Source organism: Aulonocara sp. 'chitande type north' Nkhata Bay, linkage group LG2 (genome assembly GCF_057382095.1).
Source record: "Aulonocara sp. 'chitande type north' Nkhata Bay isolate Kocher_YH1m ecotype deep benthic linkage group LG2, A_spYH_male_GT1.1, whole genome shotgun sequence".
Lineage (NCBI taxonomy): Eukaryota > Metazoa > Chordata > Actinopteri > Cichliformes > Cichlidae > Aulonocara > Aulonocara sp. 'chitande type north' Nkhata Bay.
In genome coordinates, this window is record NC_141345.1 from 31,354,942 (window position 1) to 31,368,511 (window position 13,570).

General features: G+C 40.4%; 1 protein-coding gene across 2 annotated transcripts in view; it reads right to left on the reverse strand.

Annotated features, from left to right (window-relative positions):
- afg2a (AAA ATPase AFG2A) overlaps positions 1–13,570 on the reverse strand; it is a 111,486-nt gene that overhangs the window by 90,345 nt on the left and 7,571 nt on the right. For both annotated transcript variants that reach the window (XR_015124414.1, XM_086258971.1), the window contains exons 9-10: positions 12,937–13,038; positions 12,617–12,770 (exon numbers count right to left, since the gene is read on the reverse strand). Coding sequence is in view for 1 of the 2 variants with exons in the window: in XM_086258971.1 (XP_086115097.1) it covers positions 12,617–12,770; positions 12,937–13,038 (256 nt within the window). In the remaining variant the exon portion in view is untranslated. The remainder of the gene's footprint in view (positions 1–12,616; positions 12,771–12,936; positions 13,039–13,570) is intronic.

Consider the following 13,570-nt stretch of genomic DNA (forward strand, 5'->3'; position numbering starts at 1 on the left):
TTAACCAGCTCCCTGGTTGGGGTGGCTCTCAAGCTCAGAGTTAATCTGTGAAGTTGGAACATGTACAGCTCCAGGATGAGAGACTCAATCAGGAAGAAGCCAACTGTCAACAAGGACCACCACAATAGCAACCTGGCCAGTGATACAGCCAGAAGGTAAAACACAAGACGGAAAAAGCCAAGGGTGGTTGGCTAGGAGCAAATGAAGTTTGAAAATAAGAGTCAGGAGACTGTTCAGATGTTCTCTCAGATGGATTAAAAATAAAATAAATAAGGAATCACCAAATATACTTGGACAGCCTCTTAAATATACCCGGGCAGCTTGCCCGAGCACAGAAAATGTGTCAGAAGCAATGTAAAGTAACATAAAAAAATAATACACTTATGTTAAAACAAAGGCAAAAAGCAACAACTATGCAAAATCACATTAAAAATACTTGAAGAAATGCCTTCATACTTCACTTTCTGCAAGGTCATTAACATCAGATTTTTCTGCACATTTCTGTGAAGCTTTTGTCACCACGTTTCAATCCTCTGTCCAGCAGCTAAAGTGAAACGCTCATCATCTGCAATAAGCTTTGACAGACAGCTAATGTTAAAGCTTCCAGTTAGTGGTGTGGCTGCATACAAGCACTGAAAAGAAAAGAAAAAAAATAACATAGCTGACATATGTTTAATAAATGTTTCATCAAAAATCATTCGAAACTGTCTGGATTAAATGTAACACTCTGCCAGAGGCAACGAAAGGCTTTGCAGAGAATCGTCTGGCCGAAGGGAAAACAGAGTTCAGAAGGCGCAGAGCTTCAAATGCAGCCTGGAAGCCCAGAGGGCGGCGGAAACTTGATTCAACAATTTGACTTTAACATTTTGCTTTAGGGATTCTCTTGGCTGACTTCAAGCACACATTTGGTTTAGTTATGAAAACATCCGATGGGAGGAGAAGAGGGGAAAAAAAGAAGAAGCAACACAACACAATTTAATCTGAACCTTCTGTGGACTCATTTCCCTATTCCTTTCTTTCCTTTTTTTCCTTGCACTCCTGTTTTCCAGAATGCTTCACATTCACTAAGGGTCCACAGGGAATTGAAAGAAAAGGGGGCCTCCTAAATGTACAAGAATGCACATTTGCAAAACATCACACCAGGGCCTAAAGTAGGTATGGAAGTGAGAGAAGACCTCATTTCCCAGAGCTGGCATTGGGAAAAAAACAGAGGAGAGCGATTATTTGGGTTTTTTCCCCTTCCCAGGGGCACAATCTTAATTGCATCCGTCCAAAACAGACCTTGCCCCAAATCAAGGCCTTCTTTTCAGGGGTCACATCCTTTGATGCTCACACCAAACTGATCTGTCAACAACAGAATCAAACATCTGAATACCAAACATTACTTGGAGACACTTTAACATGTGAAGTGGCCAGAAAAAACATCAAGATAAGATATGCATTAGATTATTTTGGAGCTAACACTAAGTTACAACAGCCAACAAGTAATAAAAAAAATCAAAAACTTCTATTAAACAGTAGGATGCAGAGAATGTAGTGAAGTTAAGCAGTTTATGTGCGTCTATATATTGAGACAACCAGAAATCTGAAACACTGTCCTAATACTATAATAGTATTTCCAATCGCAAAGGGTGAAAGAGCAGCTAGTTTATGACGAATCTGTTTCTGCAAAATTGAAGGCAATTAAAGTATCATAAAGATTTATGCCATCCCATGAATATTGCAAAGGTCATTTTAATGATAGCTCAATTCTACTAGCAGAAAAGCAGGCAAAGCCACTTTATGGGTCACCTTTGAGGGACAGAGTCTTTGACTGTGCAGAGTCGAGGACTATGGGTAGCCAGGACTACGTAGTCAATACAGACACGTCAGCATGCAGTCTTAAAAAAACAGCAGTAAAAGAGATGACGTTAAGCATAGTTAGACTACTTCTTAAGTGAAAAGTTGGCTTGACGAAGACAGAAAGTGTCAGCCGAGTTCAACACAAAGACGTGTGAAAAAAAAAACTCATCGGAAGCTTAGAAGCACAGAGAGCAGCTACGGTGGAAAGTTTACACTGCTTTTAACACTCGAGGGGAGTGTTTAAAACAAGCACAAGGATAAATAAAAGTAGCAATGCTAATTGTTCCACATATTTTTGATACTGCCACCTGGTGATCGTGCACAGCCACAGCATGTAAATGACTGTCTGCAAAGACTTGTGCAGCACCCTTGATGTTCATGAACAACCTCTGTCAACTTCTAAAAACCTTGAAAACCCCAAAGTTTCTACTTTGAACATTTGAGCAGGTTTTCAATACAAGCTTTTTGTTCATGCAACTACAAGTCCACTCAATACAATGTTCGAAACTTTCCCTCGACATTCAGAGAGGAAGAAACACAAGAGTTATGTGGGTAGAGGTTAAACATTCCAGCATGGAAGATTAAAAAAGGGAAACCTGACACAGAGAGAGCATCAGGGAGAGCAGATCATCACCAACAACAGAAGTGTACTCGCATATCAACACTGCATTCGACATTTCAACACAGAATAATCAGAGCTATGTTTTTGTGTTACGGTGCATTGTGTGCTGCTGCACTGAAAACCAATGAGGTTGACCTGAAGCTCACCAGCAAGGCCGGCCTCGAATGATTGCAAAATACTTTGAGCATTACACCATCACAAAAAACCACAGGAACGTTTTCATTACTCGCCGGGGCTTCCGGAGCACTCTATGCACCTGTATTTACAATACCCAACATCTGTTCCCGGAACTGAAACACAGCAATAATATGTGCTCTTGAAGTACACACACAAACACACAGACACACACACACACACATCACTGTCACTGGGAAAAGGTATGTGTCGGGTTTTAGGAGCACAAGCAGCACATTTCCGGATTTTATAAACAGGGGCCTCAAATAAACCTCCCATGCTGATCCGACTGATATTTATGTGACCTGTACTGAAATCCCTGAAGTGTCTTTAAAAGGACAGATGACTTGGGAAAGGCACTTTATAAGGCAATGCTGCCGCTGTAAACATCAGTGAGCATTTAGCACTGTTTGGCCCATTTAGTCTTCCACGGCAAAATTTATGTCAAACACACAAAACTCTGCTGGTTTTTGCTGCCGTTTTTCTTCCTCGTTTCTACAGAGCGGAGTAACCTCTAGTCCCCATTTCCTGTGTCTCATGGCCAGGAAGATCAATGGTTTGGGTTTAAAAACGCTCAAGTGCTGAATATTTAGGTTTAGGGGATTTTCACTAAGCGTGTTGGCCAAATCACTTTGCACATTTCCCGTGTAAATCATTTAGGCCATTTAGTTGCTAAAGTTTGAGTTGTTAAATATCGAGCCTGATCTTTGCCGTCAAATAGCAGGCTAACCAAAAAGCTTTCAGCTGACACAGTGGTGCATTTTGTGTTTATTATTCCATATAATCAATTTTACTGGCCCTTTTTGCTCCAGCAGGCTTCCCCTGTTTAGAGAGGCTTGTAAACAGTGGGTCCGGATGTGGCACAAACCAAACAAGCATGCACCGGCATACACACGTTCAAATAGACGTGCACACTCACACACGCAATTTGCACTGTTTAGACTGTGGAAATGAGTCATCTGCCAGCACCGGGATCAGTTGAACACCAACAGGACGACAGAGAGACGCCCGGAGTCTGTGAGGCTCCGCGAGACCACATGGCAGCTTCCAATACCACGCAGAACACCTAGGGGGATTCATTATGAAAAAGCTGTTTTGCATAATCTCTGGTGGGCTGGAAACACGGTCAAAGTAACATTTAGGGAAATATGAACACTAGAACTCAGCGCATTTGTGGTTATACTGGAGGAAGCTTTTGTCAGGGATCTTGTAACAAAACATAAGAAAGCATCCTACACTGTAAAGACACGCAACCCTATTTGACCGTTGCTCCTTCTTTTATTCTATATACAATTTATGCATATTGCTAATTAATTAAATGTGCAGGTTCTGCCAGCTAAGGTTTATTCTTACATAAATTTATAAAAATTTTATAATTTTGGCCTAAAACCTGCAATTCCTTGAGGCTAACCAGGAAAGCAAGTCAGTCCCCATGCACTCCCATATTTATATGCTCAAATTTAAAACTGAAATAAAAGATGTTTACAATCTGGTACAATACCCTTTTGTTTTTTTCCTCTAAAACTACTTTCTCCCTTCATAATAACTGAAATACGACTGATGGATACTGACAATCAGCAGTTTTTTGGCACATTTTTCAGAGGAACTATCTGAGAAAATATGACTTGCAGCCAAGTTAAACGTAAAACAAGTAAAAAAAAAGCATTTTCAATCCAATTGTGTTTGTATGGCACCAAACCACAACAACAGCCACCTGAAGGAACTTAGTACTGTGAGGTAAAGACTCTACAATAACAGAGACAAAATCCTAAAAATCAAGACAACCTCCCCACAAGTGAGCACTTGGCAACAGTGGGAAGGAAAAACTCTTTTAACAGGAAGAATCCCCCAGCAGAACCAGGATCAGGAAGGGGCAGCCATCTGCAGCGACCAGGTGGGGCTGAGGGGAGGGAGACGGGGCAGGATATGCACTCTTACATTTGGTGAGTAAAAGTTTTACTTTATTGTGTCTATTAAGGTCTAGCAGGCTACCAAACTTGCTAGCTACAAAATGAGGCTCCAAAAAGAGAATTCACAAACTAGTGCACAATCTCAGATGGGCTGCACTGAGCTTTTATACAGAGAGGACATATTTAATGTGATAAACTAGGAAACATGAGCCATCAAATTTATCTTGGACATAGGAGACCTACACCCAGATCCCTTTTTTCCTCCAATTTTAACATTTATTTTAATTCAATTTGATCTATTGTGAAATAGAAATATAAAAAGTGAATCTGTCTGTACAAGCAACCAGTCAAAATGTTGACTCATCAGCTCTTAATAGTTAATTTTGGGTGTGTCACATGCTCTATTATAATACATTTGGATAATGGAAGCTTCATTTAAATGTCTTTAAAAATGCATATTAGTTGTGAAAATGGATGTTTTGCATGTGTTTTAAAGCAAATCTTTTCTATTATAGAACTTCAACTACACTCAGCTCAAACATGGAACTGCTCCTGCAGCTAACAAGAAACAAATCTGGGACTTGTGTAATGTCTCCATCTAAGTTAACCTGTCCTGCAAGAATGTGCATGCTGACACATGTCTGACATGAAGTCACAGTCAGAATGATGTGATGAGGAGCGACAGATGCAACAGAAAAGCTGTCAGAAAAATGCTCATACACAGAGTTATAGGCGTGCAGCATGGACATTTTTCTGCTGTGACTAACTCAGTCCAGCAGATCTTCTTAATGTGTACATGAATCTGTCAACATCAATGAAACTATGATGAAGGCCACGTTGTCAACAGGGAGAGAACCGCGGACAGAAAAAAGTTTGATTCAGAAATCCCAAATTTAAAAGAGGAGGGAAAGGAGATAATTAGTTTAAAGGATTGCGAGTCGTTTGGCTAATGAACTTGCAAATTCTAACTCGGGGATTCTCACTTCGGAAGATTAGAGAAAAAAATATATCCTCAGATGTAAATTTGGACAAGAACTCAACAAAACATTTAAGAAGGAACCATTCAGCTATTTTCACCCTGCAGATAAAAATCAGATCTTTGTATCTAAACAGAGCTCAGTCTGGTTACGCTCCATGCTGACTCCACATGAACTGGCAGCTACGCTTGACTGTACCTGCACAGCTATACAGCATTTGACCATGAGAGGTCCTCATTCACAGTTGCTACAGTTAAGAGGTTTCATTTAGGGTTTTCAAGGGGTTTGATATTTTTTGTTACTGGCAATGAGAGGATGGTGAAATGTAATCAAGTACTTAGTTTTGAAATGTTCAGCTTTAATTCTACTTCTTCTGACTTTCACTTTTTTAGAGGGACTTCTGTCCCCCTAAACAGTGTGCAAACAGTACATGAATGTCAAATTCTATTACTGTAAAGGGAGCATGAATTCTAACTGTAGAAAATGAAGACTATTTTAACAATAATGCATGTCAGTCTTAGCCCACGTGAACACTTCACGAGGCTTTCAGTCAGGCAATAGCTTGCTTAGACATTCATTTATTTTTCACCCATTTGTGTCTTAAATGACAGACAACCGATGATGAATGATGACAACCTCTTACCTTAATTTAAAGTTTGTGCAAAGTAAAATCAGAGATTGGCTTCTTAGCACATTATACATTCAGTAAAGAAGAGCTCCAAACTGACAACTCCCTGAAAACAGCATAAAACTGATAAAAAAAAAAAATATTGCATATCTATAGAGTTAATTAAACAGGATGCCATCCAGATTGCCTGTTTAGTGCATGTAGGCTGATGTAAGAACAATCAGAAACAGGAGAAATTCTTTCCCCAACAAGTTACATTTTATGTACTTTTACTTCAGCGGCATCTTTCTGCGATGTTTTAAACTTTTTTATTACCCAGAGTTGAACTGTTTTAAATCAGACCTTTCTCAAAAATAGTTCAGTATTTTCTTTTGCAATTAAAGAATAAATATGTGTGTACAGCAGTCAGAGAAGCATCATGATGCCTTCTCAATACTTTGATGCATTCTTGTTTTTTCACCCCCAGGTTTAAAAATGCTTCTTTCATTAAGTTTAACCTGAATTCCATTGGTCAGTGCCCGTGATGTAAAGCACAGTTTTTCTTCATAATTTGTGCATTCGGTGGAAGCTTAAAAAGGGATTTCAGGTGACCTAAGTGAATCGCACTTTAATACATCTGGCATGAGCGTGCTCATGCATTACAATGCTTTAAAAACTGGCAGATCCGTGATCGACTGTAATTAAGTGCTCATTATATAACACATCTGTCGTCAAGAAGTTTCTGGGGCTCAGTATAATTCAGAGTGGACAAACAACAATTTCCCTAATGACATCAAGATTTCCATGCATTCTTATCCACACACAAAAGAATCAAACACACACACACAAACCCTTTGACTTTCCTAACATATGAACAGCTCATGTAAATAGTCTTTCATTAAAGAGACTGGAATTATTTAAAAGGCAGGATAATGTGCATGTGTTTGTGACTGCATCCATTATAGAAGCCACAAGTCCGTACGCGTGGATGCTTTAATGCAGCTGTGCAAGGTGGATCTTTCGCGTGACCAGAGTATATTGGGCTCGCCATGATATATGTTCCCTCAATTTTATTTTTCAGGAAGCGGTACATCAGAGTGTATGCTTCCTCAGCAGCTCATTGTTACCTGAGCAGCACGAGGAAACAACTGCAGTTCCGATTTGATGTGTTTTTATGCCTCTTTTGTTCCTTTCGGTACAAAGCAAAATAGGAAAAAACAGATATCAGCTTGCGAGTTCATGTGTCTATGTTTTCTATGGCTTTATGTGTCTATTTATATGTATCCAAGCAATTTATAGGGATAACGGTAATGTGGTTTGGATTTTTACTGAAAATAATCTGCAACTTGCAAATAAACTGTACAACTGATTAATGTATAAATACTTGTAAATTTGAAATAAAATTTTTAGATGGGGGCAATCACAAAACAAGATTGCGGTGCATACAGCAGACAGTTTTGCCTTCATTTATACATATGAAATAGGAATCTGGGCATTATCACATAAAAAAGGTATATGCAACTCTGTTCAAAGAAAAGCGAAACTATCTTAGATCTGGTCACCTTTTTTTGCTCATTAAAAGTCCTGTTCTGACATTCTGTGATTCAACTCACAGTGAAGTCACTTGGTAGTTAAATTTGATGAATGGGGTGTGTGTAAGATTTCAGTGGTGTGAACTGGCATAAAATGCCACGCTGGCACCAGCCACAGTGGAGGTCAGTTGCACCAAATAATCCCCCCACAGAGATCTCAGGATGTTACAGTAGAAGTCATGTTCCAGTAAACGTCTGCTTCAGTTAGTTTGACACATAAATCTCAAAGTTAAATTTGCAAGTGGACAGAATAGTTAACACGCAGAGGAATCTAAAAATAGAAATTGCACTGAAAGCAGTCCAGAGATGCACAAGGAGACAACCTTAAAAGGGAGTAGGGCTGCCATGATTAGTCGACTAGTCACGATTACGTTGCCTATTAAAATTGTCGACGACTAATTTAATAGTCGACGCCTCGTTTGAAGCTTTGTAAGATCCCAAAAGACGCAGGAATAAGTAGTAGGATTTAAGAGTGTAATAACGGACTGAAACAGAAGATGGCAGCACTGCATGTACAAGGATGCCAGCTGCCGTTAAACCCCGAAGAAGAAGAAGCAGCGTCCGGTATCGTAGCTGTGTCCAAATTCAGGAACCGTGCGGTCCTGCTCAGTTTCCAACAATGGGGCAGCTAGTTAGTTTTCATGTTACTCTTATTATTCTTTCTGGGTCACAAAATAAACGTTTAACATATTTTCAGGTGAGAATGTAACTGTGTAAACTTCAAATATCTGCTTGGTTTATCAAGACACCACATATTTTCAAAAGCGCTCCGACGTTTTCAGAGACGTCTGTTACCCACTAGCTCGATAGCTAGCCGGGGTTCAAGGCTCAGTAGAGCCGGTGAGAACACCGGACTCCTGGCAAATCGTTTTCAAACCCACCAGTCTTTCGCTACTCAGGTTAAACATGATATATAAGTCACTTACATAACTTAAAATGTTATTGTTTGGCTTTTTTCAGTATTTTATTTGTTCCTGATTAAATTGGTTTGGCTGAGATTAAAGTTATAGTTTTTACACAGCTGGATAAATGTCAAGCAGACAGCTGATTATCAGAAGTGTGAGATACTCTATACTCCTAGGGTTGCCAACCGTCCCTTAAAATACGGAATCGTCCCGTATTTCGAAACAAAAGTACACGTCCCGTATTGAGCTAATAAGGGACGCACTTTGTCCCGTAATACAGTGAGAATCAAAAGTAGTCTATAACTTTTAATGGAATTAACGCTTTGTTTGAAAACATAATTCCCAGCCCCTCTCCTGCTTTGTGACCAATGAGCTGACAGCACACTTACGAGTATGACAATTCAGATTACCACTCATCTCATTGGTCGAGGAAAGGTCGCTTACGGAGAAAATACCGGAAGACAACAAATGACCACAACAAGAAGCATGGCCAACAGGGAAACAAACGCAGACACTGCGGTGCAAGTCTCGGACGACAGTAAACCTAAAGCTGGGCAGACACTGTGCAATTTTTTTCAGTCACGTTATTCAGCTCCTGCTCAAACTGCACGATTGACTCGCAGTTGGTAGGTCACGATGCAGGTCTCACACTATACCGCCCGATGCTCTGATGCGACCTGAGTGCTCACACTGTGCCTCCATAAAATGAAGGTTATAACAGAAAATCTGTCGCGCTCTCTCTCTCCGTCTTTCACTCACACAGACACGCACACCACCACCATCAACTTTGCTAAATTGCTAATGAAAAACATTGATCGGGCAGCTGTGACTGAGCAGCAATGTAAATCCAACTATTTTCATGGTTGTTGTGGTCGTGATAATTTTGTGATGCCACATCGAAAAGGCTCGGATGAGCTTTCCAAAGTTCTACAAGTTGTGCCTCCATCGCTTGTGTCCAGATCACAGGCTGCACAGCCGTGCTGCTCCATCTTTTACACCAACGTTTACGTGTTTGCGCGCGAGCAGTGTGAGCGGCTGTGGTGAGACCCTCACGAGCGATTGATGATCGGGAGCTGGTCGTGAGGTGTTAATCACTTCTCGTTACCCCACGTATACTACACGATGCACGATGAAGGCCAAAATCGGTCCGATCACTCAAAAAATCGGCTCAAAATGGGCCTAAAACTGCACAGTGTAAGCCCAGCATTAGAGCAGCAATGTTTGTTCCCCTCAGAGAAAGGGAAGAATGGGCAAAGGAAAACACCTGGCTGGAAAAAGTTAATATGGGCATGTGCAGTGAATATCAGCGCTATGTGGCCAGAAGTGTGATAATATAATTTATTTTGTGTAATAAACAACTGCAAGAATAGATGATTACAACAAATAGATGACTAATACATAAAAGTAATACATAGATGAATAATGATGATGAGTTAAGATGCGTAATCATGGGAGCAAGTGGGTTTACAAACAGGAGCAGCTGATTAGCTTTAGAAAAGCTGAAATAATACCTCAACTGAAGCCAATTGTACTAAATGCACTAAATGTGCACTGTTACAAGAATGTTTTTCTTTCTATTGTTTTCTATTATTTTAAGTTAAGCAGGACAGAGTTCTTTTAAAGAAAGATTTACTTATATTCTCAAAAGTTAAGCATGACAGGCTTCTGTTTAAGAAGGAGACCTGTTTTATCGTGTTAATGTTGTCATTTTGAGCTAAAAATAAATGGCTAAATGATCATTTGTTTCACATGTGTTCATATCACAAAGAATACACATCTACTTAAATCAACTTCAAGTCAAATGGTTAAAAAAATAATTTCACACACAAAAAAAGAGCTAGAAAATTCACCACACTGGGAAGGGTGAAGACAACTGGGTCGCCCGGCCCTGGCCACGAGGTGTCCCTTATTTATTTTTCAGGGAGTTGGCAACCCTATATACTCCTGTCCTGTTATATTTTAGATAGCAAGGAGCAGACGGCTGCGCTTATTAAACTCCACCAAGACAATCTGCTAATTTCATTACAATTTAATAAACTATCATCTTGTCTTTATTTTTAGTTAGCACATACCTTAAACAGTTAAAGCTGTAAGCTAATGATAGTTATATAAGAGCAGATGCATGCTGGTGCAATAAGCTGTAGGTTTTACATCCAATGGACGCATGATCTGATTAGTCGACTCATGGAAAAAATAATCGGTGACTAGTTGACTATCAAAATAATCGTTTGTGGCAGCCCTAAAGGGGAGATTAGCCAAACTTAAATCGGGTAAGGTTCTTGCTCTTTTTCATGACTACAGTAAGGTGATTGTTTTTTAGTGCACCATAGAGCACTTTGGATTTTACTAGATAAACTGCCACTACTTCCTTTCAGTTACAGTTGCATTACAATCCCGGAAAACGTGTTATACAGTAAAATCCTCCCCTAACAGAAAGGTGTATCATGGGAAATTATATTGGAGTTATCACACAAAATGGGAAAGGACCACTGTGACCAAATCACATGCTGGAGTCATGCCATGCTCCTATTTGCTGCATTGACAGCCAGTTAAAAGATGGCATGAATGAGATAAATCTATGATGGTGTTAAATCTAGACTGATATTTATCAGTTTGAACTTTAGACTCAGCCCCAAATTTCCGGTGAATGTCTGAGAGCGCTTTAGCTATAGATGCCTCGTACTCTAACCAAGCATCTGTAACTGAATTTATATTTTATCTCAAGCGGTAAAATGAAAGAAAGAAGTCATGAGTGCATTAAGAGTTCTCCTGTGGCTTTTTTGTTGCAAGGGCTTTTATCGGTCTTGTGATTTTGGTTTGGAGATTTTGGGGAAACTAGCGGTGTCGAGCGGGGTTGGGGAAGTTGTTGTCTCCCTCGGGGGCATGTGGGGGTTTCTCAGAAAACGCTGCCAGTCACGTCTGGCCCTCTGCGGACAGTAAATTACGCTCATTGCCGGAATGCTTCCACACAGCAGCCCAACTCCCTCCGTAGCTGGAAAGGCAATACGCCACATACCCCGGCGGTGGGACCACCCAGGAGGCATATGGGGTCACATACACACACTTCCACAGAAAAACAAATAAGCATGTGCTCAAACAATCACATATACCCCCACAATCAAGGACATGCAGGGCAGATACACATGTATATAAGCCAGTGTGTTTGTCCTCAGGGATATGAGGTGGGATGGTTTGTGGTGCTAGGGGTGAGGGGGCACAGGAATTTCACAACAAGTGGTGGTTTTTGTGGTATTTGGATCCCAGTGAGAGAAACCGCTGAAACTCCCAACTTCCTCTCTGGCAAATATCAAAGGATGCTTGACCTGTGTGTTCAAAGGAGCTGTGGGCATGTCAGGCACTCCAAGAAAATGTCTCAAAAATTGGTAAAAATAATTTAGATGGAAATAATTCACAAGTTATTGTGGTCTGGGCGACATTTTACAAGGAAAACAAAGGTCAAGCGAGAGAGGGAAAAACAACATGAGGCCTAGAATGCACCTAGAGCTCAATAACAAACTGTCAATCACTATTGTTTGTTGGTCAGATACCTCAGCCCACGGGGCAAACTAAACTACAAAAAGATGGAGAGCAATTCTGGGCCGGTTGCCATATGCAACTGTGTTTTGTTTTCCTAAATTATGTTGTTTTCATGAAGTGCAAAGAGGAAATCAATGCAAAGAGAAGCACTGGTGTTTCTTAACAGCTGCTTTGAGTGGCCATAGATGTCCTTGGTTTCCGTGACATTATGAGCAACAGTTTACATGACTATCAAAAGCTACAGCTACAAATCTGGGAATGATATTTCAAATCAGAGTCTAACGCTTGAAAATATCCAGCTTTTTTTTGGCCTGACAGATATCAGTAGATATGTAAATAAAGGCGTAGCCACACCAATAATCCAAAATGTTTTTGTGTGCTATTAGGTTCTTACAACTTGGAAACAAACATTTCAACTCTCTAAAAGAGAGCAAAGCAGTGTTTACTTGCCCGCTTCTTTGCCAACAGCTGCGAGATCTGCTCCTACGTAACCGTGAGCGGCGTCTGCCAGCTGCGTCAGCTCCTCCTCGGTGGCGCTGCACGGCACGCATTTCAGCTGCTTCTGCAAAATATCTGCCCGCTCTGCAGCACCAGGAACTCCGACCTGCCGTCACGAAATCAACACAGAACAGCGATTTGTATACCACATTTTTTGTACTCTGTCCACGTACTCAGAGCCTCAGAAGAAAGTTGCGCAATTAAGTAGCAATTCTTCACAAACAGCGTGACGTTGATTGGAAACACACTGCAGTCTCTCTGATAGTATGTACCTCCAGCTCTTTGTCAAAGCGTCCCGGCCTGCGCAGAGCAGGATCAATGGCTTGGGGTCGGTTTGTGGCCCCAAGGACCAGCAGCTGACCTGAGTGACCCTCCTACAAAGAGAAGAAAGTTGGATCAGCTAATTCTGAGATAACAACATAGTAATTTCATAGTAAGACCTGCTCAGCAAATGTTAATTGATGAACTAAAAGTCATTTAAAGCTTGACTCACACAGTTGGTATGTATATTCTGTTGTTCAAGTGATCTGGTTAATTAACACTGTGATGTGTTTGACAATCAATTTTTTGTGTGTTTTTTATATTCTGTATGAGAAGAGATGGCAATTTAAAGTAGCCCTTTTGCATTTCTCATTTTATGTCGTATATAAACTATTACAATTCTGAATGTTCACACCAAACATGACTAAAGTTTCAAATCATAAAGTCAGCCTATGTAAAAATAACCATTATAAACCAAAAAGGCCAGAGTGATCTAAATGCCGCAGTTTCAGAGTATTTTGTTTATTTACTACTGAGATCCAATATCTTTCATTATTGAGACCAGGCCATGATGGCACCCACACTAACAGTAAATCAGATCACATAAACCTGTTGAGATATCTCAGGCAACCAGCTCTAGCTGTG